Source organism: Sylvia atricapilla, chromosome Z, assembly GCF_009819655.1.
Source record: "Sylvia atricapilla isolate bSylAtr1 chromosome Z, bSylAtr1.pri, whole genome shotgun sequence".
NCBI classification, from domain to species: Eukaryota; Metazoa; Chordata; class Aves; order Passeriformes; family Sylviidae; genus Sylvia; species Sylvia atricapilla.
This window is the reverse complement of record NC_089174.1, coordinates 46,057,726-46,082,554: the sequence shown is the minus strand read 5'-3', so window position 1 is coordinate 46,082,554 and position 24,829 is coordinate 46,057,726. Positions and strand designations below refer to the sequence as shown.

At 48.0% G+C, this 24,829-nt stretch overlaps 1 protein-coding gene and 1 long non-coding RNA gene across 14 annotated transcripts in view; one reads left to right on the top strand and one right to left on the bottom strand.

Annotated features, from left to right (window-relative positions):
- Window positions 1-19,043, bottom strand: part of B4GALT1 (beta-1,4-galactosyltransferase 1) — a 50,234-nt gene extending 31,191 nt beyond the window's left edge. For 11 of the 13 annotated variants that reach the window (XM_066338617.1, XM_066338611.1, XM_066338609.1 and 8 more), the window contains exons 1-2: window positions 18,714-19,043; window positions 6,171-6,406 (exon numbers count right to left, since the gene is read on the bottom strand). In XM_066338617.1, coding sequence (XP_066194714.1) covers window positions 6,171-6,406; window positions 18,714-18,987 — 510 coding nt within the window. In that variant the 5' untranslated portion in view covers window positions 18,988-19,043. Of the gene's footprint in view, window positions 1-6,170; window positions 6,407-7,162; window positions 8,246-8,899; window positions 9,689-18,713 lie in introns of those variants that run through there. The other 2 variants (XM_066338616.1, XM_066338615.1) reach the window with 2 other exon arrangements.
- Window positions 19,044-19,476: 433 nt separating this feature from the next.
- LOC136373571 (uncharacterized) lies at window positions 19,477-24,712 on the top strand. The gene is made up of 3 exons (XR_010745673.1): window positions 19,477-20,491; window positions 23,356-23,723; window positions 24,551-24,712. It is a non-coding gene; the product is annotated as an uncharacterized lncRNA (long non-coding RNA).
- The last annotated feature ends 117 nt before the right edge of the window (window positions 24,713-24,829 follow it).

The following is a 24,829-nucleotide window of genomic DNA, read 5'->3' as shown; positions in this document are numbered from 1 at the left end:
AGGACAGCTCTCACCATGACAGGAAGGACTTGAAAAGAACTGACACTACAGCAGGGCATACTTATCCCAGGGCAAACACAGCTAATGAAGGGACTGGCCGAGAGCAGGGGAGGAAAATCTCCACTTTCCTCCCCAAGCAATGTAGCATCTGAAGAGAACCTGTTTGGGCTTCTTCAGGCAAAAACATTTCAAAAGCACATACAGATCTGAGCACAAGTACAGGCTCGCAAACTGCTGAGTACTTTTGAAAAGCTAAAAGATTGTACCCAAAACCCAAGAATACTCATGGTTTGAGAGTAAGGATTTCCAATTGAAGACCCCGCTCTGCAGCAGCAGCTTCAAGCTCAAATCCTGTACAAGGGAACGGGGCAGGTAGAAAGAAACTCATATGGCATGGCTGAAAGAGACTGAAGGTTTTTGCCACCCTGGAAACCAAGACTGCCAAATCCATTCAACCTTTAGTCCTCCACACTTTCTGAGCACTGTCAAGACAAAGGACTCCCTCAGTGTGCAAGCTGTCCCACCTCCCTGCACTACCCACACCCAATATGGGATGCAAATCAAGGATGGATAAAATACTATGCCCAAGGAGCAACACCTTAAAACACAGCTTTCTCTGTAACAGCTTTACCTGGTTAATAAACAATCCTTTTGGTAACTGTTTAATCCAGACAGGTTAATAGATCTGCTGCTGAAGAGCCAATGCAGGTTCTTGAAACAGCTCCAAGTATATTCCAAATGAAGGTCTTAAAATGTAAGCGTCAAACCAAAGTTTTCAAAAGCATTCCTCAACCTGCCTTAGGCATAAATGGCTTCACAGGGGGGAGTAAGCTGTCATGGAAGAAGATCTGAGCAAATTCTCAGCATCCTCACCCAAAACAAAAGGGTTCACACAATAATAAGGTGGTGGGTGGACAATCACCATTATGCATGAAGCAAGAAAACTCGAGTGAAAACTCGAGTACAGAAAATGAAGGCAAGTGGAACAATGAGGCTGGGGAGAGGAAGTAGCTGAGGTAATGAGATTGGAGGGTTTTCTTTCCCCAGCAAAGGGTGCTGCTGAGCCCTCCCCAGGTCCCACAGCATCAAATCCAAACTTGGCTCCAAGGTTACAAGAGGGACTCATCCTGGTGTTGGTGCAAAGTGCTCACACCTCAAAGCAAATGCTGGGGCCAGTCTAGGAGAGTGGCTTCATTTCATATCCTTTGGCTGCTCTTTTCCTAATGAAATTCAAGGCAAAGGGCAGTTCACACCAATTTTGTTACCAGCAGAGCATCAGCTATAATTACCCAGTACCTTCAGGTAGCCTCTAACTCTTCTGGGCGACATATGCCGATTAACAGTGCTACAAGGAGGTGTGTTTTTAAGCTGATCCCCTAAAAACCTCAAAGCACAGAGAGTTTTGCACCAAGAGCATAGAGGATCCTTCCTGCTCCTCACCCACAGGACTCTGGCAGAGCTCACACTGGAGCCCTGTGTATGGAGAGGGACAGGACACAGGGCAAACGCTTCACATGGGCATTGCTAGTCTCCTCCCAAATGGCCACGCAGCTTCACACTCTGGCATCCAGAAGACTAGGAAGAAGGGAATCATAACCCGTACAAGAAAACAAAGAACCCTCTTCCAGCCATTTTTTAGTAACTTTACAGTGAGCATGTAGCTCATGCAGCAAACTTTGCAAGGCTGCTATCAACTGACTGCTTTGAGGGCAAGAGGTTGGTTTTCTGTCCCAGAAGGTATGTGGGGCTTTAACACAATGTGTTGGAACAAAAATAGACTAACAAGAGGGTTTGCTTTTTGCAGAAGCTGTTTCTTTACTTAAGGCACTGTGGAAGCGCTAGTGTGCTTTCGGTATCTCAGATTCCAATCTCTCAAAATTCACATGCATGCTGCAGGCTGCCATCTTTGACTGATCCCTGACAGTTTGGAAAAACAACCAAACAACAAACCAGAGCTGTGAAAACTTTCTTCAGCACAGAGCGTGGTACCCACCGGTGACCCCTGAGAACGTGGGTAAAGCACAACTGGAAAAACTTCCATCTCTCACCTCAGCCTGGTAGCCTGTCATCCCATGAATGCTGTTACTTATCACAAAGAAATGGGTTAGTTTGGACTTGCTTGGACACAGGAACATTATCCTGAAGAGCGGGGCAGTGCACAGACAACTGCTAGTTTAACAATGCAGTCAAGCTCTAGACATAGTTTCTTTGCTTTCTTAGGCTTTGAGACAGAAAATATGTAGTCCAAGCACATTTTTGCTAATTTTTTTTCTGACAATTTTTTCCCAATGTTCTCTTGTCCTGAAACTTAAGCCACATCTGAGTTCAGTGCTGGTGCTCAGCACCTGCTTTTGGCTCCTGAATTAATTCTCTCTATCACTCCCAGAACAAACTGCTGCCTCAGTCCTACAAGGTCTGACACTGACTCCTGCTTGCAGCTGGAGGTGAATGATCAGCCTGAGCAGAACAACATCCAGGCTTCTTTGCTTCCCATCCCTTACCTCTGAACCAGCTGAATCTGGTTTGTTTAGCCAGACCTGCCAAAGGAGGATTCTTTTTTTTTTTTTTTTTTTTTTCCTCATGCTAGACAGAAAAAAATGAGGTTTTTGGAATCATTACTCAAACTAAAGAGGCTGCAAACCAGCAAGAAGCCACATGTTCTGACCGTGTTCTGCCTCCCACATCTATTCAGGAGGCAGCTCTGTGATTCCTCTTGCAGACAGCAGAGATGAAATGTGGCTGCATCTCTTTCACTTGAATCCTACACTCACCAGATCTCAGGGAGGTAATGGTGAGGATGTATGTTTCTGGCCAACAAGGAGAAAGCCGTCACCTCCAGTGGGAGCTTGCTAGCTAAGTCACGGATATGCTGAGATAGCCTGAACTACACACACAATGTCCACAGGAAAGTCCTTCTTCCAGTGGACTTGACCACGTAGGAAAAGGTTTCCAGAGCCATAGAGGGATATCAGGAGATACTTGGGTGTTCCTCTGTCACAGGGTGTTCTGAGGCCTCGGCACAATTACGCTGGACAGTGGGAGAGAGCAGCCACAGCGGAAACCTGTCTCCCCTGACACTGCAAGGGTAAGCAGGAGCTGAACACAATTCCCTCCTTTGCCCACCTAACACCCCCTGCAAAGTAACACGAATAAGAGTGACGCCCCAACCACTCCACACTCACACACCTCTCTGGAAAACTGCTACCAAGACACTGCAAATAGCACCAGAGGCCAGTGGAAAACAGTTGGAAAACTGCCCAGTTTCCAGGGAATTGGCTAAGTCTTCCCTTTCCCAAACTTTAGTCTGGCTGCATGGGCATTTGCATGGGCTGAAATGCAGTGAGAAGTTTAATTTCTAGACCCGAGCATCTGCGTGGCAGTAGCCACAGGTGCAGGAGAACGCCAAGATAACGGTGGGAGTGAGGCTGAGAGAGACACTGCAAATTCGTCACTTGCTGCACCGATGGGTGATGGGCACAGCATGCCCGCCCTCACATCCTCATCTAGATTTACCTCAAAAATCCTCTCATGGCTATTCCACCCACTGGGTTTGGGTTTTCCTAGGGGTGGAGTGTCCAAGGTGAAACATAATACGTTATTTTCCACTGGCTCCTGTTACAATGCCAGATATTTTACAGACATCATCCCCCTGACTTCAGCCAAGTCCTACTCAGAGGCATTCAGGCACACAAGAACAGCACGGTGGAGACACACTGGACTTGTGACAGAAACACATTGCGCTGAAAGGAAGAAGTTTGACATTACCAGTGCAGCAGTAGCAGGGCTCAGCGCTCCTTTTTCTTTCTATGAGATGCAGAGCACAGAAGAGCATGTAGGCAGCGTGTAAGAACCAGATCACACAGTAATTCTCCTTGCTTCAGTGATTGCTTTGATATAGACAGGATTAACAAGTAAAGGTAATATTTCCCCACTAGAAGGAAAAAAAAAAAAAAAAAAAAAAAAAAGAGGGCAGATGCAAAGGGAAGGACACACAAGAAAAAGAGAAAAGCAATTGTCAAGACAGCAGAGAAATAAGACTGTTTTCCTACTGTACTTCAGGATGAATTAATACATTTTCTGCATCTCTCTCTATTCAGTGTTCCCACTCACCCTTGGGAGATGCATCCAGCGGGTTTACTGACTAACCACTCCACTTCTTCTAGACACAGCTTATTAGAGGCATGCAGAAAGAGGATGTTTATTTCACAAATCAAGTAGTCTTACTTGCTAACCTATATCTGCTGGATGTGGCCAGGGCATATATATTCTGTGTACTGCATTTCACTCTCACTCAAACTATGCCCAAGAGATGCACCTGAAAAAGCATTTGCTTCAAAAACTTCTGTGAGAGTTTACTGTAAAGCACACAGCCCTAGTGCTGGAGAACAGGCCCACAGTAGCCAGCAACACAGGGCAATGCAAGCTAGCACACACCATCACAGTAGCAGCAGGGACTCCAACCAGGCTTCACACACTGCCTGCCTTAAGGGGCACCAGCACTGCTTTCCTCATTCTGGAACACCACTGATGGAGAAACACCACTCCCAGCTGCACTGCCAGCTCTTCACAGTGGAGGCAGTTGCTCTCCCACAAGCAATGCCCCAGACCATGTGCAGGCAGCTCTCACAGCTGGCAGGTGACTACACCTGCCTGGGAAAGCAGGACCACTGCTAGAAGGCACACCACACTCTGAATTCCAAGTGGCGCTCAGTGCAGGGAGGCCCTATCCTGCCGCTGGCATCACTGGCGCCCCCTGGCCAGCAAGGGTTCAGCCAGCCCTGTGGCACTGACAACAGGCACGGGAAAATGCTGCACCTGCAAGGAAACACAGCCCCAAGGATGGAGGGCTGAGCTGGCCCTGTGCTGCTGCACCACAGTGGCACCAGCTGCTCCTTGCATTACAGAGGAAGGGCTTCCTCACAGAGCTCAATTTTAGGGCACGGCATGCCAGTCACAGAAATGCCTTGTGATCTCAGCAGTGTAGCTGCCAAGCCACAAGCACAGTCAGATGCAGACACCGAACCATCCTGGCTGCTGTACTGGTGGACTACTGCTAATTCCCCAGAAATCTCTTTTGTCCTGATCTCTGGCACCCTGGAAATGAGCAAAGTAAGAGAAATTGTAGTAATGGGGTATCGTTTTTCTCTCTCGGGATTAGTCTCCCCTTACTTTCAAGTCTGTGACAAAATTCATTGCTTGGGTGACCATTTTAAATATTCATGGTGTTTGATATGCCCAAACACACCAGCTGGTCGGAGCAGAAGTTTAAGGAGGTAGCACTTAAAGAAGCATGTTATTTCATCTCAGTTCTTACTGAGCTGAGAAAACTGGACAAAAATACATAACCAAGAGAGAAACTGCAGTGGAATGTCCAGAAGGTGGTCTCTGCTGGGGGTCTCAGAACTGCATCTGCCCTTTCATCCTGCAGCCTGTACAAATGCCTGCACATTTTAAGCCTTTCTAAGGGCAAACAATCACTTATTTAAACACCATTATGCTATAAATTAAGACAGCTTGTCTTGAGTGAAATGTGCATTTTTATGCCTTTCTTTTTTTTAAAGGGCAGATTGAAGGCCACCAGATATCAAGAAAAAAAAAAAGCCCGAAAACAAAAAACATCAAGAACTTCCCCATGATTGCTTGTTTCTTTTCTATTCCCCTGAAGACAACCACTTCCCTGCCCCACTGCCACATCTTTGTTTTCTCTATCCTGACTTTGTGCACTAACATGAACAGAAGGTGCTTGATAAAGTGAAATCCTACACACTTATGGCACATCTGCTACCAAACTAGGCATTATACCAACTTGTCACCTTAAAAATCTCTGCATGCCATTCCTGCAGCAGTTGGGAAAAAAGAACATTTGGAAAGAGATAATGAATTGGGTTCTGCTAGTAGGAGTTCTTTCCTCCTCACCGAGTGGTTTCTTTAAGCAGAAGCTCTTACGAGTGAATTGTACCTGAGCAGAAGCAGGGATCTCAGGTTTTTCACTAAAAGCATTGAAGCAAAGTTTTTCTTCCTTTTTCTTTCTTTAAGCAACCTTATTCCAGCCTGCCAGCCTAGGCTTTTCAAAGTAAAGCAACCACTCCTCTAGTTTAAGGGGCACAGGCACTTGTGACAGCTGTATACAGTTGTGACAGCTGTACAAAACCTTGTCTCTAGCATCTTACCTGGTTGATAACATATACACCATAATCTAGTTGCTGCCTTTGGAGTATTGGGTGCAGGTAAAACAGCCAGTACTTCAGGTGTTCCTCTCGGTTCCTAAATGGGATGATTATTGCTACTTTCTGAAGCGCTATACAGTCCTTCGGAGTAAAACGACCTCCTGCTTTGACCTCTGGGTTTAGTCTTGCCACTTCTTCCAGGTTTACAGGCTGGGAAAACTCCACACGTAGTGCACCAACTGGAAGAGAGGCATAACACAAAGCAAATTAACACACAATTTATTTCTCTGAGCATACATCCTTTACACACATTAGAGTTTTGGCTGGGTTTGATTTTTAAGGAACAGAGCCTTTGGTCCCAACACAATCCCATCAGTCCTTGGAGGTATTGAAGCTTGGAGCATCCTACCCAGAGCAACCTCACACCACCAAGTCAGAGCAAACCCACGAATAGTTGTGGCCTCTTGGTATCAGAACCCAATGGAGTCACTGACATTGAGACCTGCAAATCCTCCAGCCTGTGTGGCCAACCAAGAGCTGTGCTCCCACTGCCACACATACTACAAAACCAGCCTGAAGTATTGTTCTCTGGGCTTTCAATCATCTCAGGCAGCCCAGGGGTCAAGTACTTAAAAAATAATTCTGCTCTCCTATGGACAAAAGCACCTATGGCTAGTCACATGCAAAGTGAGTAAAATCCCCTTTCTGTTTGTTTTTTGTTTTTTTTCTGAGAGATATTTTCAGTGTTCTGTAGACATATCCCTTATTTAGTAAAAGTTCTGTATTAGAAATGCTAAAAAAACTCATATCCAGATTGGCAATTTCTGCAGATGGTTTCAAAAGCAGCAGATTTTGAAAGCATGGAAAAAAATCTGTATCAAAACCAGGTTAAAACTGAGAAGTCCAGGTGGAGTTCCAGAGAGAACCCTCTCAGAACAGCCAGGCTGGACGTTCTATTTGCTTCCAGCTGCTCCAGCACCAATGGAGCGATTCACCAGAAAAGCCTAAGGAAGGGCCTCTCCTGCTGCCACGTCCTGCTTCCAGCACCAGCCAGTCAACAAACTGCACTTGGCACACACACTCATCTCCTGCTAAAGCCTCTGCAGTGGGGGCATGGAAGGGGCAGGGAGCGATGCTGAGGACCCCCTGCATAAGGCATAAAGCATCAATTATAAACACCAGTCTGGGGATCACCCCTTAAGGATTTGGCTGCTGTACTCTCCCCTTATCCTCCATTTGTGTGTGCCTGAGTGTCCCACCTCGCAAATGCTACTGCCTCACATTTGCTGCAGAGACCCCCAGGTCCCCAAAGGGAGAACACTGCCCTGGGGGAGCCCCTTGAGAAGGCGCACAAGTGACTTATGGAGCTCAAAAAGGCAGCAGTCTCACAATTAACCTCGTGCATTCCACAACATATGACTACTAAAAAAAGCAGAAATAATGCTCCAGACTCATGGTTCATTCTCTGGTTATTTAGAAGAAGCAACTGTAGTTTGGTTGTGCTGCTTCTAGCCCGTGCTCACTCACACTGGGGAGGACAAGGAGGAGACTGACCAAGCTGGCAGAGGAGCTCAGTGGCATGCTCAGGGAAGCGTTGCTGCATAGCATCTGCATAGTGGCAGGATGCAAAGGGATCTCCTGATCTCTGCATTTTGCACTGCTTAAATGGGCAAGCTTCCTTCTTACATGAGGAGCAGGTAGTGATTTCTCAGACTCCAGGGGCATTGGGATCAGTCTGCCCACACTCCCAGTACTCCAGCAATTCCAAGCTGTGCCGCTGACACATATGCCTGGTTCTGCACCCTCTATGCCCCACGGTACAAGCTGGGCCCTGTGGATGCCTGCCCTGAAGCTGCAGGGCCAGGGCTGAAGACTCTCTGCTCTGAAGTCTACATGAGGCTTGCAGGCAGAGCTCAGAAGGTGCTCTGCAGCAGGAGGAAGAGGCAAAAATTGGAGGAACTGTGGCAGGAAGGAACACACAGTGGAATGACCCAGACTGGGGCTCAGTGGTGACAGGATCAGGGGCCAGGCACAGACACCTTTGTGCCTGTGGGACAGGCATCATATCAGTGAGGCCAGAGGTGGCAGGAGGGGGAAGACACATTATTTCCTCTGAATTTGCGGACTGCTTTCACACCATGGTGGAGAGCATTTTCTCAAAACAGCCTCTGGCCCCAACCCACTTGCACTCCACCTCCTCCAGCTGACCCTGTGCCCATCACTGTCACTTCCATTAGGAGACTCACACTCAGAGTTAGGACAATGCTACACTTTTGTGATTCTTAAAATAGCAGAGGGCATTGCACTGGGCATGGTTCACCTAACCAGTCGCAGCCAACAAATGGGATTATGTTGGGCATCTGTGCCCAGGAACTCTATTTTCCTATCTTTCTTGCACCTAGTTGCCAGCAGCAGGACTCACTGGGATGCTGCAGGAAACAGAGGGGCAAAAGCAACACACCCCCTCGCGGGGCCCTGCCAGGCTAGTCCATTGCCAGGCACTGGGTGTGGCTGCTGTCCCATCAAACAAGCTGGTTCCTGTTTGGAAAAGCTGGGCTCTGTGTTCCCAGTTACTGGACTCTTCTCCCAGTTGCTGCTCCCAAGAAGCAACTGTAAGCCCCATCAAACTGGAGAATACTTTCTGGTTTAACAAACAAAGGTTCTTTTAATGTCTCAAACCCACTCAGAGTAAGGCGGGAGGAAATGAAAGTCTGCCATTTAGGTGAACTTACAGAGGAAATCTCCCACTGGTGACTTGTGAGCTCCAGCTGGGCAAGGACAGCCACAAGCATTTGGAACTGCAAATGGCATTTTGCTGGCTGGCATCCAGCAGCCCCCCAAGGCGAAACATAGACCACTCATCCTGCCAGCACTCATTCTTGCTTGCCTTACAGAGACTGGAACATTGGCAAAGAAAAGATGGGAGCAGAAAATATATTCATTGTAAAAAACAGCTGCAGAAGGCAGAGATTTAACAGTTTCATAGTCTAGAAGGGCACTGGTTAGAAACGATCTCTACTGCTCCAACCTTCTGCTTAAAGAATCAGTTTTAAGGGCAGCACACCTTCTCGCAAATACTGCCCTAAGGGATGCAGCCAACATATAGGTAAGTGAGAAGTCCCCAGGCACCAGTGCCATCCATGTGTGGCATGACAGCCACTTCTGAGACAGGCTGGACACAAATCATTCAGTTAATACACTCACCAAATACAAAACCAGAAAAGAGGCTGAACAGGCTGTTTTGAAATACAGAATGACTAAAACAAACTTGACTTCGTAAAGCTATGTGGCTGACACAAAGCAGCAGCAACATACCACCCACTGCAAACTGACATTTTCAGTTCACTTCCCAAGCAGGACAAGGCTAAAGACAAATCCACAAAAGTGCAGGCTTTCCAGTGAGTTAACAGAGTCACAGTTCCAGCTACTAATTTTAAATAATTTTCACTGAAATTTGATTACTGGATAGCAAGCAGCCCTAGGGCTGTCGTTTCCCAAGGATGCTGACTCAGGATGTAACCTGCAATGCCAAGAAAACATGCAAAGTCTGCTGCAAGTGCTGTCCTGCCTGTCAAAACTGTGTCCTTGTCTACATTCATTTACTACGTAAACTTTCCAGCTCGATTCACTCCATCTGAACCTTTTCTGATTCTGTTCAAGCTGACTGCCTGACACAGGAGTCACTGTATATGGAGTCCCTTCTAAAAACAGACAGGCATGACAGCACTGTGTGGACTTGCAGCTCTGGTCACCCATGCAGCTCCAGCACCTGTAGGCAGATTCCTGTTGGGTTCAGCATCACAAAGCTCCAACAGAGAGCTTCATAAGTCTCCACTGTGTATTTTTAGCAAAAGAAAACCTTGAAAACATAAATAAGCAACTGCAGGAAGTTTGCAAAAGCACAGCATCACATCAAAACATTTCAGAGTTTGTACAAGGAGGCTTTAGCTGGTAGCAGCAGGGTAAGAGAAAGATCCACCAAAGAAAGCCAACCCACTCCTGCTCCTCACCTCTGATCCTCAGAAGCATTTCTGCTCACAGGGAAGATGCACAGGAAAAGCCAGGGGCCATCATGCTACTCACAAACAGGAAGAAGCTTCTCACACAAAGCAGAAAGTGAGGCCTGCAAAAAGCCAGTCGCAGTGGAGTGCTGGAGCCCCAGGAGCCTGTCCCACAGTGCCAGCGATTTTCCTGTCCCCACTTCCCAATGGCCATGCTTGCCACAACACCTAAACCTCCTGTCACCTGAGGCTGCCAGACACACAGCCTTCCTGGTGCTCATCTGGCTGATACAAATGAGAGGACCCTTACACAAGCAGCCCAGAATCCACTCAGCCTGATGCTATAAATATACAAACTGCTCTAGCCTCCCCAGACCAAAGGGAGTGATCTAGGGAGGCTCTAAGGAGCATTTTCCCAATACTGGAAGTGTTGGGAGAACTCAGGAAGCAATGCATGGCAGGGCCAGAAGTGTTCTTGTGCATCCCTACAGGGGCTGCAACCAGGACAACACCACACTCCATCCAAGAAGGTGGGAGCAGGCAATACAACATGGGGCTGCTGGCACAAAGGGCAGCCCTGGAGGGCTCAGGCAGGACAGAATGAGGGAACCCTAACCTTCAGGAGGGCAGTGCAGCCCTGGGAGAAGGAAATAGGAAGGAGGGAACCTAGTCTCTTGGACAGGCTTAAAGAGTGATCCAGCCGTCTGAATCACCCTCCTGAGTGCTTCACTGGGGAAACAAAAAAAAATCCACCTCCACACTTTAAGCCAGGCATCAATCTCAGACATTTAATTTAGTGAAAATTAAGGCAAAAGCAGGTAGCAGCAGTTGGAAAAAGGCTCTCTTAGAACAGAGCCAAAAAGAACATTTCCAACACCCTGACTGAGAGCTGGGTGCTGCTCTCCATCCACTGAGCCGTGTGCACACCCTCACTGCCACACTCAGAATATCCTCACCCAAAAGAAAAGCTGGAAAAGAGAAGCAGAGCTCGCAAGAGAGGAAAAAAAAAACAAACAACCCTCTCTTTGCAGGGGCCCAACAGAAAAGGGAAGGAAGGGCCCATCAACCACACCAAGCCTGTCTTGGCTGGGAAAAACAGTATCAACTCCACCCCAGACAATGTGAGACCAAGTTCCTCCACCCAAGGCTGTGAAGCAGGGCTGGACCCCAGCCCCACATGGCAGCTCCAGGGTGGGCAGGCAGCTGTATCCCACAGTTCAGCAAAGCAGTAGTTTCCTCTTAAGGTCATTGAAATAATTTCCCATCAGCTAAACTTCAGAGCTATGCCAGCAGCTTTTCAGATGTCACCAGACAGACTCAAGTTGTGGCTCAGGCCCTTGGTGGGGGCAGCCCCCATGTCCCTTGCCCCTCTGGGTCACCCAGGCAGCCGTGTCCTGGCATGCAACCCATCAGTCAAAATGGCCAACTGGCTGCCAGCCACTGCCTCTTGCTGTCTGCAGCCATTGCTCCCCTATGAGAGTTTAAAAAAAAAGCTCCTTGGGTCTAGAACTATCCTAGTCACACACACACACACACACACAAAAAAAAAAAAAAAAAAAAAGCCCTTGCAACAGCTGGATTTCATATGGCTGATCTACACTTGTAAAGCTGCATACCGCAACAGATGTTAGCTATGCCAAGGCAAGGGAAAACTGCTACATGGGCTTATTTCCTGTCCTGGGCAGGCTTGCACATAGTCTGGCATCTGCAACGGCGGACCAAAAAGGGAAACAGGCTCAAAAAAACGAGGATGCATCACATGCACTGGCAACATTAGGTCTGCCTGATTAACTCAGCAACTAAAGCCAGAAAAAAAAGATTTCTTAACCCAAGCCCCAGCACTGACGCTAGCACATGGCATCTTTAGAACAAAACAAAACAAAAAACAACAACAACAAAAAAGGAAGACAATCTTGTTGATGGAGGGTACTTCTGGGAGAGAAGCTATGTCCTCCTCGGTGGCTCAAATCCAGTGCACACTCACTGAGGCAGCTTTGAACTCTCCTCCTTTGAGCCAGGCAATCTGCATGTTATTAGCTCTTCCCACTCGCCTCAAAATTAAATTCCAGGCTCTCTAACAGCAAACTACAAACAAACAAACACGGATCAGAAAAAGACCAAGCAGCCATCAGCCAGAAACCCCCCACTATGCAGCAGGATGGAATGTGTGGACAGGAGCCCTCCCACACCAAGTGGCATCTCAGGCATGTCTCTGCCAGTGGCAGCCCCAATTCACAAGGCAATCCCCCCAGCCCCTCTTCCGTGCCCCATCCCATCCTGCCTGTGGCATGTGATTCCAGCACTGCCCTGAGGCTGGGGCACACTCCCCAGACAGGCAGGGGAGCACGGGTGCCAGGTGGGGTGGAGGTGTGTTTGTGTGGCTGGAACTCTGCCAGGGCTTGTGCACCCTAAAAGCAGGGGTTGCTGCTGGTGTCAGGGAGTGCAAGAGGCAGGAGAAGGGCACTGCATGCCTGAAGAGATGGCTGCTGCTTCATGCGCTGCTCTGGAGCACACGGGTTTCTGGAAAGCCATCCCATGAGGCTTTACAGGGCCACTTCTACATTCAGCAATACAGGTTTGCAGGTAACTTCTCTCTTTGCCCTCAAAGCAAGTCAAGTGACACCCCAGTCAGAGGAGGTGACAAAAGCCACTCTCTTTGACAAACTTCTGCAGAGGCTTGGGGACTGCCCCAAGCTCCCTGCAGTTCAGCAGCAGCTGGAAGCCTGCTGGAAAGGCTATTTGCCATGCCCCTGGCCATGGCCACAGCTCAGTGAAATTAGCACCTGTGCTGCAAAAGCAATCCATACCTGGCTCACCAGGCACCTGTCCTTGCAGGCAGGGGCTGCACAAAAGAAAACACCGATCCAGTGGGGACAGGCTGAGCAGGAAGACCTTATCCAACTGAGAGAAATAGGAGCAAGATGAACATTGGCACTGCTCCATCCACAAGCCCCAACACCCCAAATCTTAGGCTAGTTTTGTCCCCAAAACCAAACCTCTTCTGCTCTGCAGAGAAGGGTGTGCAGGAGGGAGCAGAACAGTGGCTGCAGGATGCTGGCTGAAGAGAAGTGTCCACTGGTGAGGAAAGGAAGTGAGCAGTGGAGCCCAGCACTTCCTGCTTGTGAGGCCACCAGATGTAGAGCATATCCCTGCTGAGGACTGTGCACCCCCAGCAGTCCTTTGGAGTGAGGATGGCCCTCAAGACAGGCCCAATGTTCCCTATCTGCTGGATAAGTCAGACTAAGATGCTCCACACCAGAGGAGAAAAGTGAAAGAGCTTAACTGAATTCTGTGTCCAAATGCAGTTTTGGAAGCTAGTTATCAGTCTCCTTCCAAACACAAACTTGGCCCAACTTCCAAAGAAACTAGCTATTGCTTCAAATCAATGCTGGCAGAGAAACAAGCATGTTATAAAACACTACACACGAGACAGAAAACTTTTCTTTTCTCCTCCGTCTGTTGTGCTTTGTCCCTGAAACAGCTGCTCTCCAGCACAGCATAGTACCTTTCCAAGTTACTTTGTGAGGCTAATTAACAATCCTTGACCTCCACTTTGACCAGATAAGAGGATACTAGTGATATTCTCCTCACAGAAGCTGCACCCTGCCTGCCAAGAAAGCCTGTGCTTCAGAGGTATGGTGTGCTCCCAGCCACACAGATAGACAGCTGTGGAGCTGTCGGTGGTGTTGCCAGGATCACACATCTGCTCCCTGCCAAACATCTTAAGCATATTCTTTGGAGAAGTTTAACAGTTTCTCAAATCCTCTTTTGAAGCCAAGAAGGCTTAAATTTGAGCAAACTGATTCACATGTTATCTCCCCCTCTCCTGCCTTCTTCACGCCCTTCTCTGAGTTTCTGTTTTACTTTTTCAGAAGAAGGCAGTAGAGGGACACAGCGCAACCCCAGCTTGTGTTGTGGGCAAAGCAATGCCTCCATCACATAGGCAAGCAGCAAGGAGCAGAGACCAGCTACATAAAAAAGGTTAAAAAAAAGGCAGGTCCAGATGAGAGAGGAAAGGGAGATGCTCCATGTAAAGGAAATGTTTTCTCCACTGCCTGGTATTGCAAGTGACCCCACAGATTCAGAGGCTTCCAATTCCTGGGGTAGAAACCCCCCAGAGCAAGATGAGAGCCTATGACTGCAGGTGACTAGATGACTAGATGCCAGGGACGCCAAACCTACCAAATCCCTCCAGCACTGTCGGCACTAGAAGCCTTCCTAAAAAACTGGTGGGTTTAGCATCTCTTAGGTTTTCACCCTCTTGCCCCAGTTTTCTCCTGCTATGATTCTGCCAGCAGTAAAACACTTTCTACCCAGCCCACAAAATGTCCACATATCCAGGGTTTCAAACTACATTATTTATTAATTCAATCTGAGGAAGCACATAACTTCTAGACATTTCTGTAATACAGACACTAAGCATTACTGCTGATTTTACAGGCTACCTCAAAGCATCAGAAAACCCTCATCACTTATCTTCAGTATCAACAGTTTAGAGCACCTGCTTGTAGTGACTACACAGGCATCAGAAGCAGTGCATTGAAGAAATATACTGTGTAATAGGTCCTCTCCTCCTTGAGTGACAGCTGTCCAAAGGAGTTTTTTTCTTTCAATCCTTGTTTTTTTCAAACATGCCTCACTAACATGGAAGTGGGAAGCATCAGTTTATATCCAGAACTCTGACATGCCTGAGACACAGCTCTTTTTCTTGTATGCCCAAGATCCCCAAGCAGAAGGACTTGGGGATACTGCCTGTCAAGAGGCTGGACATGACCCAGCCATGAGCACTCCTAGCCCAGAAAGCCAAACGTGTCCTGGGCTGCATCCAAAGCAGTGTGGGCAGCAGGGGAGGGAGGGGATTCTGCCCCTCTGCTCTGCTCTGGTGAGGCCCCACCTGGAACCCTGCATCCAGCTCTGGGGTCCCAGCACAGGAGGGACATGGAACTGCTGGAGTCAGTCCAGAGGAAAAACACCAAAATTATCAGAGGGATGGAACACTTTTCCTATGAAGGCAGGCTGAGAGAATTAGGACTGTTCAGCTTGGAGAGAACAAGGCTCTAGGGAGGAAACAAAGCTGGAGAGCGACTTTTGACAGGACAAGGAGAAATGGCTTTTAAGTGCAGCCGGTTTAGATTAGATGTTAGGAAAACTTTCTTTACTGTGAATGGTGAGGCACTGGAACAGGTTGCCCAGCCAAGTTTTCCATTCATTCCTGGAAGTATTTGTTCAGGGCCAAGTTGGACGGGACTCTGAACAACCTGGTCTAGGTAAAGGTGTGTATGCTCACACCAGGGAGTTAGGAGTAGATGATCTTTAGGGTCCCTTCCAACTCAATCCATTCTATGGTATCCCAGGAAACAGACATTTTTAAACCTTAGTGAAAATGAGTACCTCTCTAGTGGTTTGTCCTTTGGACAATTATTTGGTACACACATTAATCTACATTTCTGTTTGCCAATATCTGTTTATTACTAGTGTACAGGGTTACCAGTTTTCTAATCTGGGCATGAAAAGCTATTAAGACAGACACATGACTGCAATACTTAGCACACCTTGGTGAACTTTCCCAGAAGATGTTCATGGCAAAAAGGGCAAAACCACATCTTTTGTATTAGCCATCCCAGCCACGCTTGCTGTCTAAATGGGGGCTAGAATTGGTTAAGGAGACAGCTGTACTCTAACCTCCATAAACACATGCACTCAGCTGGGCAGGACTTGAAAATGACATCCCTGAAATACAGATAAGCCTGTCTATGAAATTCTGCTTTGCAGACTTCTGGCTGCTTCAAAATGAGTTCTTCTGGAAAAGGATCTTTCAGCCAAAGAATGTGACCCCTTATGCACACCCTCCTTAAACCAGCAGTCATGTAACTACTCCAACACCAAAATACAAAAACGACATGGAAATGGTAGAAGAAACACATTTGATTGTTTTGAAAGTGTTTTAGGCCAAAACACATACTACTTCTAGAGAGCAATCTTTTATTAAAAAAAACAAAACCAAAACAAATACCACAATACTGTTCTGCATCTCCTGAAGAATGTAACAATTTGAGGAATGGACACCTACAGGAAATACATGGATTTACTTGATTTTGGGCTTCTCAGAGAAACCAGAACTTCTCGGAATTCTTGAAATTTTACTGCAGCAAGCAGGCTCTGCTTCCTGATACCCCGTTTAAAATCTGGCAGCTTCTCATAAGAGATTAAACCTTATTCAGCTAATGCATTTGTTGCAGAGCCAGATAGCAGGGATTGTAAACTACTCTCTAAAGACTGCTAGGAAGAAAACTGTGGGCCTCTGAAATGAGTACCTGGCTATTTTACCATCCAAAAAGCCCGAGCAGTTTGGTCACACCATATCCTGTGTGAGTCATCACATGCTTCCCAACAATGACGGGGGAGGGGCAGGCAGGAAATTAAAAACCCCAGAATTATGTGTGTTACAATCAATGTCGGTGTATTGAGGAATTGGAGTTATTGGAGCTACCTGTTCCCATCAAAGCACTTCTCCATAGCTTTGGGAATATAGGATGGTTCTTTAGGAATCACAGGATGGTTCCTGCTTTTTATGTTCATATTGGTAAATCAGTTTTGAGTTCATAAAGGACTATTTCTGAGTTCTGGGTGGGAAACTACATGTCAGAAATGCCCAAGAAGTGCATCATACCCTCTATTCCTCACGGAGGAAGATGCCTTAGAGACACATGAGATGCTGATCAGGGCAGACTCAGCTCTCACCAACACGTGAGGCATGATGCAATCATTTAACAAATGCTGTTTGCTACCAAAATCTGAATAGAACAGAACGGAAAAAAAAAAAAAAAAAAAAAAAAAAAAAAAAAAAAAAAAAAAAAAAAGAACAAACAGTTTCTCACCTACATGCTGGCAATTAATCTTGATGCTGTGACGGTGCCAGGCTGCATGTGACTGCACTACTCCACAAGCACTGAAGATAACACAGCTAGAAAACCCTTCCCTACTATATTGTAAAGAGCTACTTCTTCCGTGGCCCTGTAGCTCTCTTGATCATCTGTAACCACTGCCAGAAGCCTCATACAGCCTTTGGCAAATTCAGTGAACTGCACTGAAGATGTTGCAAAGATTATTTAGAACATCTTAAATTGATCCTTCAGCAATTAACTCAAATAACACTTTGAGTCTTGGGGTCAGCAAGAGCATTTCTCTAAACTTCACGCATTTCCAAAGCACATGACTTACTCCTGACAGGACTGGACTAAGTGGAGACCACTCAAAGCAAGTCCAGATGCAAAAAGGGTTCCCACATTCACTCTGAGGACAGGCTTGCACAGCCACTTTCAACATAAGTGATGTAGAGGAAAAAAGTGAAAGAGATGAATCAAAACCACCAACAACAAAAAACACAAGAGAATTTCTTCTAGAGACCTCAAAATCACCTTCCTAAAATAACAAACCAGTCATCTGTAATACAAATGCATTAATCCATAAACAGCTGACCAGCAGGCACCAAGAGAAATGATGAATTTTTTAGTCGGTTTCATAAACTTTAAACCACAGGTAGCTTCTCTGAAGTCTCTTTCCCTGTTGTGATCTCTGGTAACAGAGGTACCCACGCTAAAATGGCACACTTGGTGGATGAGGGAAATTGCCCCCAGGCTCAGGAGCCCTGCCAGGCTACTGTCAACTGGGACGCCAGCAGGTCATGGTAACAGCCCTACTTACAGCACAGGAGTGTCTGTTCAAGGAGCAGCAGGTACAAGCAGAAAGTTGGGTGTGAAAGCCTTTTAAAGAGACGAAAAAATCTAAATTGCCCTTGTCCCCAGCTCTGCCCTGCGACAAAGCCAGCAGACCAAAACAGATCCATGTTATCATGTAGTGAAAATGAGACTACCAGCAGGCTGTAAACCCACCAAGATCCTGCCAGCATGCCAGCACCCAAGCGGTCGTGGAAAAGGCCTATGGGGAGCACAGCTCCAGTGTAGATAAAACACACGCCAGGCTGCCACGTATCACGGTACTGCATCACAGGACAAAATACGTCCAGGGGAAAGCGCCGCTGGGATCCGTAAGAACTGTACTCGTGACCCTACCTCACAGACCATTTTAAAACCCGTGCCGCCCATTCAGCAGGTCCGCGGACACAGAAAGGCTGCGAAAATCCTGCACAGCGCAAAAAGACCTCCTGAGCCTTCCCGTGGCATTACGCAAGAACAGCATTTTGGGTAGAGTTCCCAGAGGAAATTACCCAACTTCGACGGCAACCATAAAGAAATGTAGCCGGGCGGGGTGGGAGCGCTTCCCGAGGGCGAAGGGGCTCCGCTGGCCGCTGCCGTGCCTGCGGCAGCATCCGCGCCGCGCTCTCCTGCGCACCGGCTCCCCGGGGATTCTCCCACAATTCCCCTCCGCCCGCGGCACACGCGAGAGCCGCCGCGCCGCTGTCAGCCCGCGCCCGCTCGACGCGGAGAGGCGCCCACGGGCGCTCCGGGACCGGCGGCGGCCGCCCACGCCTCCTCCCCCGCGGCCCGGGCGGCGGCGGAGAAAACCCTGCCGGGACGGCACTCACCGAGCAGCGGGGAGGGCTCGGGGCAGGGGCCCGGCGGCGGCGGCTCGGCGGGCGGGGACCGGGCCCGGGCACCGGGCGGCGACGGGCGGGAGAGCGGCAGCGAGAGGTTGGCGGGCAGCGGGCGGCGCGGCGGCGGCTCGGGGCTGCCCGGCGGCCCCAGGGCGCTGCCCGCCAGGTAGTAGAGCAGCGTGGCGGAGAGGTGGAGGGCACAGAAGGCGACGAGGAGGCGGCAGGCCCGCTGCAGCGAGGTGCCGGGCAGCGACGGCTCCTTCATGCCGCTGCGCTGGCGGGGAGCGCCGCCCGCCCCGCGCCGTGCCGCCGACGGGGACGGCGACGGGGCGGGGCAGCGGCGGCTCCGCCCGCCCGGGGCGGCCCCGAGCCCCGCGCCCCGCCCGCCGGGAGCGCCGGCCGGACCCCCGGCGCCGCTCGGCCGCGGGCCCCCCTCCCGGGCCGGGCCGTGTCCCCCGAAGCCCCGGCGCGGACAGCCCCGCCGCTCCGGCCGGCGCCTGTGAGCGCACCCCGCCCTGGCTGAGTCTCCTACACGGTGCCCGGTGCTGCTGGCTGGAACGGTACGCTGTGGCTGCCCCAGAAGCGCTCGCCTGTAGCAGAGGGTGTAAAGCAGCAGCGCCGAGCTGCTGCGGGGCAGCGAGGGCTAAGTTTGTACTCATGCTCCTTGGAGGGCTGCACGTTGTCTTCGCTTGGAGCAACTCTGCATAAACGTAGTTCTCTGTCAGCAAGGTGCTTTTCTGAGGAAAGATTTTCCTCATGTCCATTATCAAGCCAGTATTAGTGCCTGTGCAAGCAGGTCTGAGCACCAGTCAACATCCCTCAAAGTGACATGTGTTTCTTATAACTAGCGAGTCCTTGAGCCTGGAAAGAAATCACCTTGGTTTTACAGGAAGAAACCTATCCTCTCTTGGCCAGCAGAGATGATGGGGGAGGTTTTATACTGTTGCCCTAGTGCACAAGCAGCGACAGTCAGGAAGACAGTACTAATCTTGCTCCCCTTGGCGCTGCAGACATTTCACTCACAGCTGAGTGGAAAGTAATCAGTGGGGTATTGGTGACTGACAGCTGACGAGGCAAAATCCTGCTCGTGGTCTGGCAGACTTGCATGTAGGAGGGCTTCAGAGTGTTTCAGGTACACCATGCGACACTCAAGTGGTTTTCAAGTGCAATAAATAACTCATGCTAGTAGCTCTTAATGCTGCTGTTCATTTGGTCTCATTAAAGCAAAGTAACTTCAGGGAGAAAGTGAATCTCAGTCTTCTCATTGGTTAAAACTACTTTGCAACACACGCACACTCGTGGGCATGTGTGCTACTCCTTTTATCCTCAGCCCTTGTGGATCTGCTGATTTCAGTGGCCTCTGGTGCTGCCTGGTGGGCTGCCAAAGTGACAAGAATGAGCTATCCTGCTGCCAAAGTGCATGAGCAGAGACATCTGCTTCCTCTTTTCTGTTCACTTAGATGCTTCTCAGTTCTTTCCAACACATTCTGCAAGCCAGTCCAATAATCACCTTGTGCTTTGTTTAAACCTGATGTTATGAGCAACATGATGGCAATGCCGGTGCCCATGATGCTATAATGACACAATCACTGATGGCACTGATATTCTCAGTCAGCATTCAAATAAGCATCAGCTCAATAATTGCCTCCTTCAGTGAGTAAACCTAGCTTTCAAAACCTTCAGGCTCTCCAGACATCTTTTATGGATCAATCGGCAAAAGGCAACCCACAACGTGAGCCAGCAGAAAATCCATTCTTCAGAACTAGCAGGTCAGTCCAGAGTTTCCATGTTTCTCTAATGTCAGAAAATACCTGGACTTGTGCTAGTGAAATTTATTTTTTCCTTCCTTCAGTTTTGAACTGTGCACTTGTAGAGGGGAATCAGACCTCAACTGTGACTCAAGGCAGGGTCAATTTGATTTCCCATGACACTATTATATATGCCATATTTCAAATTTGTCTAGCAATAGCAAAAGAAGTGACAGCACAGTGTTCAGTAAAAACATCAGAGAGTTAGGAAATGTCTAAAACATTTTTCCATGGGCCCACTTTAGCTCCTCACCATGAATCCCTGCTATGTTTTATGTGAACCCCATAAAAATATTGCCATTTTTTCCATGGGACCACTGTCTTGCTTGGTCTCAACATGTCTCTGGAAGTACAGCAAGGCTCTGTGATTAAAGAAGGCCCTGTTGCTGGTAGGGATCATTCACACTCTCTACCACTCAAGTGTGCAATTATGTGTGAAAAGGTAAATATAGACTTATAGATCCAAAGCGGTTATCACACACCTATTTTTGGCAAAGAAGTAAGGTGTTCTAATGAACCCATGACTGAGGAAAGAGAAATATAGGCCTTACAGGAGAAGTTAAAATGAGCATGTGTTTGTGCAAGGTCTGGCTGCTCACATGGCATGTCAGCCCTCTCCAGCTTTTCACCATTGCAGTTGACACTCCAGCCCAACCTGTAAGGAGTCCTTGGAGATCTTACTTTTCCAGTTACACCATAGTCTGCTCCGACTCATCATGTTGTGATGTTCTTTTTGACAAAGTCAATTTTTAGTTAATTTTTTAGTTCATTTTAGGGTTTTTTAGTTAATTTTAGTTATTTTTTCTCCCTACAAAAAAATTACTGCTTGATTATAATGCTTTGATACACTTGAATTCATCTGTCCATCCATCATACTTAATGACTTGCAAGTCTGATTTTAATCAAATCTGGCAGTTGGAAGAGATTGTAAACACCTAAAATACCTGCTGAAACAAGCCCTCTGGATGCAACAGAGTGAAAGTTCACTGGCAATGTGGCAAGACATTTGTAGTTAGGCATCAAAGTATGAGGAGGAGGAAGCAGAAGGAAGTTACAAGCCGCATATTCTTAGAAGAAAAGCAAAGTTCTCAAGGAGAATCCAGGAAAGGATGTGAATATGATTCAAATGGGAGGTTGTCAGTCAGGCAGCTCATGGGAAGCTTCCTAGATCTATGCTGGGCTCAGTATTTTAGCCAGAGCAGTAGCATCATGTATTTCCACTGGGCAACCACTCTTCAGCTGAAGAGTAGTATGTGGTCACCACCAAGGATGTATCCACATGAAAATGCATGTCCCACAGCAAAATATGGCCCATATGGGTGTGTGACCTTGTGGAGTTGAAGGTGGCTGGGACAGCGGAGGTGCAGTAGCTATTCTAGCCCTTTTAAGTCAAACCTCATAAGCCCCTTTCTGGCCAGGGAGGGCACAGAGAAGCACAGCAGCACACCTGTCTGCTAATTCCAAGCTCAGCGTGCATCATGTCAGCTTCTCCAGGAAGAGCAGGAGTTTGGGCTTGTGACTCTGCTCTTTAGTGTAGTTGTGGCAGCCCTGAGTATCTATGGGACAAGAGCAAACCTCACATGTGTGAGTAGACCTTGATTGTGCTGGAGTGAAACCCACAGCCCCACGTCACTGAAAAGACCAAAAAATATCCAGAGCATGTCCTCAGGGCATGAAAGTGGTGTCTGGGATGAGCACCGCTTGGGCAAGAAGGAGGCAAGAGGAGAGGTCAGAAGGTATTGTCAGGACTGGGGGTCTGGCCAGATGATCTTTTGCAGAGTGGTGGGTGGCAGTAGTGCCACGTACCCTGGGGTGTGTGGGGGTCCATGCCAGGGTACCCCGGGTCCCAGGTTCCCTCTGCTGACACCATGCTCCCAGGTCCTGGCAGGGAGCCTGGGCACTGCACAGCTTCCCAGAAAATCCAGCACAGCTCCCTCCATGGAAATGCTGCTTCCAGGAATGCCAGCAGGACAGAAACATTCTCCTGCTCCAGTGGTGTGAGCTGGGGGACACACACCCTCTTTGACATCTTTGTTTCTTGGATTTGCAGGACCTATTAAAGTAGTCTGATAGCTTTCCATAAGGTATAGCTTTCCTTAAAATCAGAACTGCAGTAACCCAGATTAATGATATTGGGAATTTGTTTTGACTTTATTTATTTCAGAGTGTGCTTGCAGCCCAGAAAGCGTATTGTATCCTGGGCTGCATAAAAAGAATCGTGACCAACAGGTTGAGGGATGTGGTTCTACTCTGCTCGGGTGAGACCTCACCTGGAGGGCTGGGTCCAGCTCTGGGGTCCCCAGAAGAACAAGGACATGGACCTGTTTAGAGCGTAGTCCTGAGGAGACCATGAAGAACATCAGAATGCTGGAGCACCTTTCTTATGAAGACAGGCTCAGAGTGTTGGGGTTGTTCAGCCTGGAGAACAGAAGCCTCTACGGATAGCTTGGAGCAGCCTTTTGATAGTTAAATGGGGCTTTATAAGAAAGATGAGGTAGATTTTTTTTTTTTCATCAGAGCCTGTAATAACAGGAGAAGGGACAGGGCTTTCGAACTGAGTGTAGACTTAGACTGTACATGAGGAAATAATCTTTTTTTTGGTGAGGGTGGTGAAACACCATAACAGGTTGCCCAGAGAAGCTGTGGATGCCCCATTTGTCAGAGTGCTCAAGGCCAGCTTCTATGGGACTTAGAGCAACCTGGTCAAGTGAAAGTGCTCCCTCTTCATGCCTGGGGGTTGGCCTAGATAATCTTTTATAGGTTCCTTTCAGCCCAAATCTTTCTATGCTTTTTTTTTTTTTTTTTTTTTTTCTTCTCCCTTCAAGGCCTGCAGAAGCCCAGGGATACCCCCAGTGCCCTGGGGCATGCTGTGTGGATGGGCCGGAGGCAGAAAGCTCTGCAGATCTAATTGCAATATTGAGCTCCTTTTTGCTGAGGGCCCAGAGGAGTCAAATCAGGAGCAGCTCTGTCTCCATGGGAAGACGTTTCATGAGAGACCAGGCTACAAGCTTTGGCTACAATTTGCAATGATCGTTACTTGAAATAAAGATGTGGAGACTTGAACAGAGAAACTTGAATCATCTTACAGACCTGGAAGTCCCTTTGCACAGTTCTGCTGCCAGCATTGAACTGTCTTTGTGGGGGTGTTGCACAGTGTAGCAATTTGGGAAGGGTCCCAAACAGCCCTGACACAGTGAATGTTGACACAGACCAGCTCCTAAATCCTAATGGCTTTGCCTCCTAAATGGTGCTGGCTGGTCCTGTTACATACTGAGGGTGCCTCATAGTTGTGACAGGAAAGACACACAAGTTCCCGCCTCCTTATCCAGCCCTCTACCAGGCTTATTCTCCCTTTCTTCTCAGTTATAAACACTCCTGTAAGGTCTGTATCTTTTTAGCCACATGGTGCTAGGCTGTTCCCCATGTCACAGGCCATATTTTGTGTGCTTGCCTCAAAAGTGAAGTGACAATAATCTTCTGCAAGAGGCATAGAGTCAGGCCTCCCAGAGCAAAGAGAGGTGCCTGCAAAGGTTTGGTTTGGTGTAGGTTGAGGAGAACAAGGGAAAAATATAGCTTCCTCTGCAGAGAAGCTCATCACCAGGCAAGAAGACATGTTCTATACATGCAGCTACATTCATCCAAGTGAAGAAAACTTCCACCATTTCCCAGTTACAGTCTTTGATAGCTTTTAATCTGAATGTTTTCTTAATCTGTTTTGGGGTTTTTGGTGTCATACACAACTTTTTCTAATCACTAGAATAAGGTTAAATAGGCCTTGCCAAAATCTGTCTCCAAAGCCACGCTGTGTTTGGTTACTGCTGCACATTCCCAGTTCCCTGCTCATCTTCTGTTGGTTTGGGTGGTTCCTGCTGTAGTGCCTAACATACAGCCTGATTATTTATCACAGAAATTTAATATACAAGCCACACAAATCCATTTATTATAAGGATGCTCAGCCTTTGTGCCTATCACCAGTGCATCTCATTTCTTCTCTGTGCACTGCTTTGTCTCCCTGGACAGACCAGAAGTGCCAGGACGTGGCTGGACCCTTGAACAGTGTATTTTCTGGAGGAGAATCTTGGATGGCAGGTATGCTTAAAGGTAAGGGGTTTGTCACTGTTGAGCTGATTTTACCTGACAGTTCCCAAAGGAAAGGCTTTGTATTAACATCTGGCTACTTAAGAGCAAGCTGCTCTCAGTACTTCTAGTTCTGCTCTGATCTGCCAGTACACATCTAGGTAATCGCACCGCTGGAGTGAGAAACAAAGCTTCTGTGAGTTAACAGAGGATATCACTGTC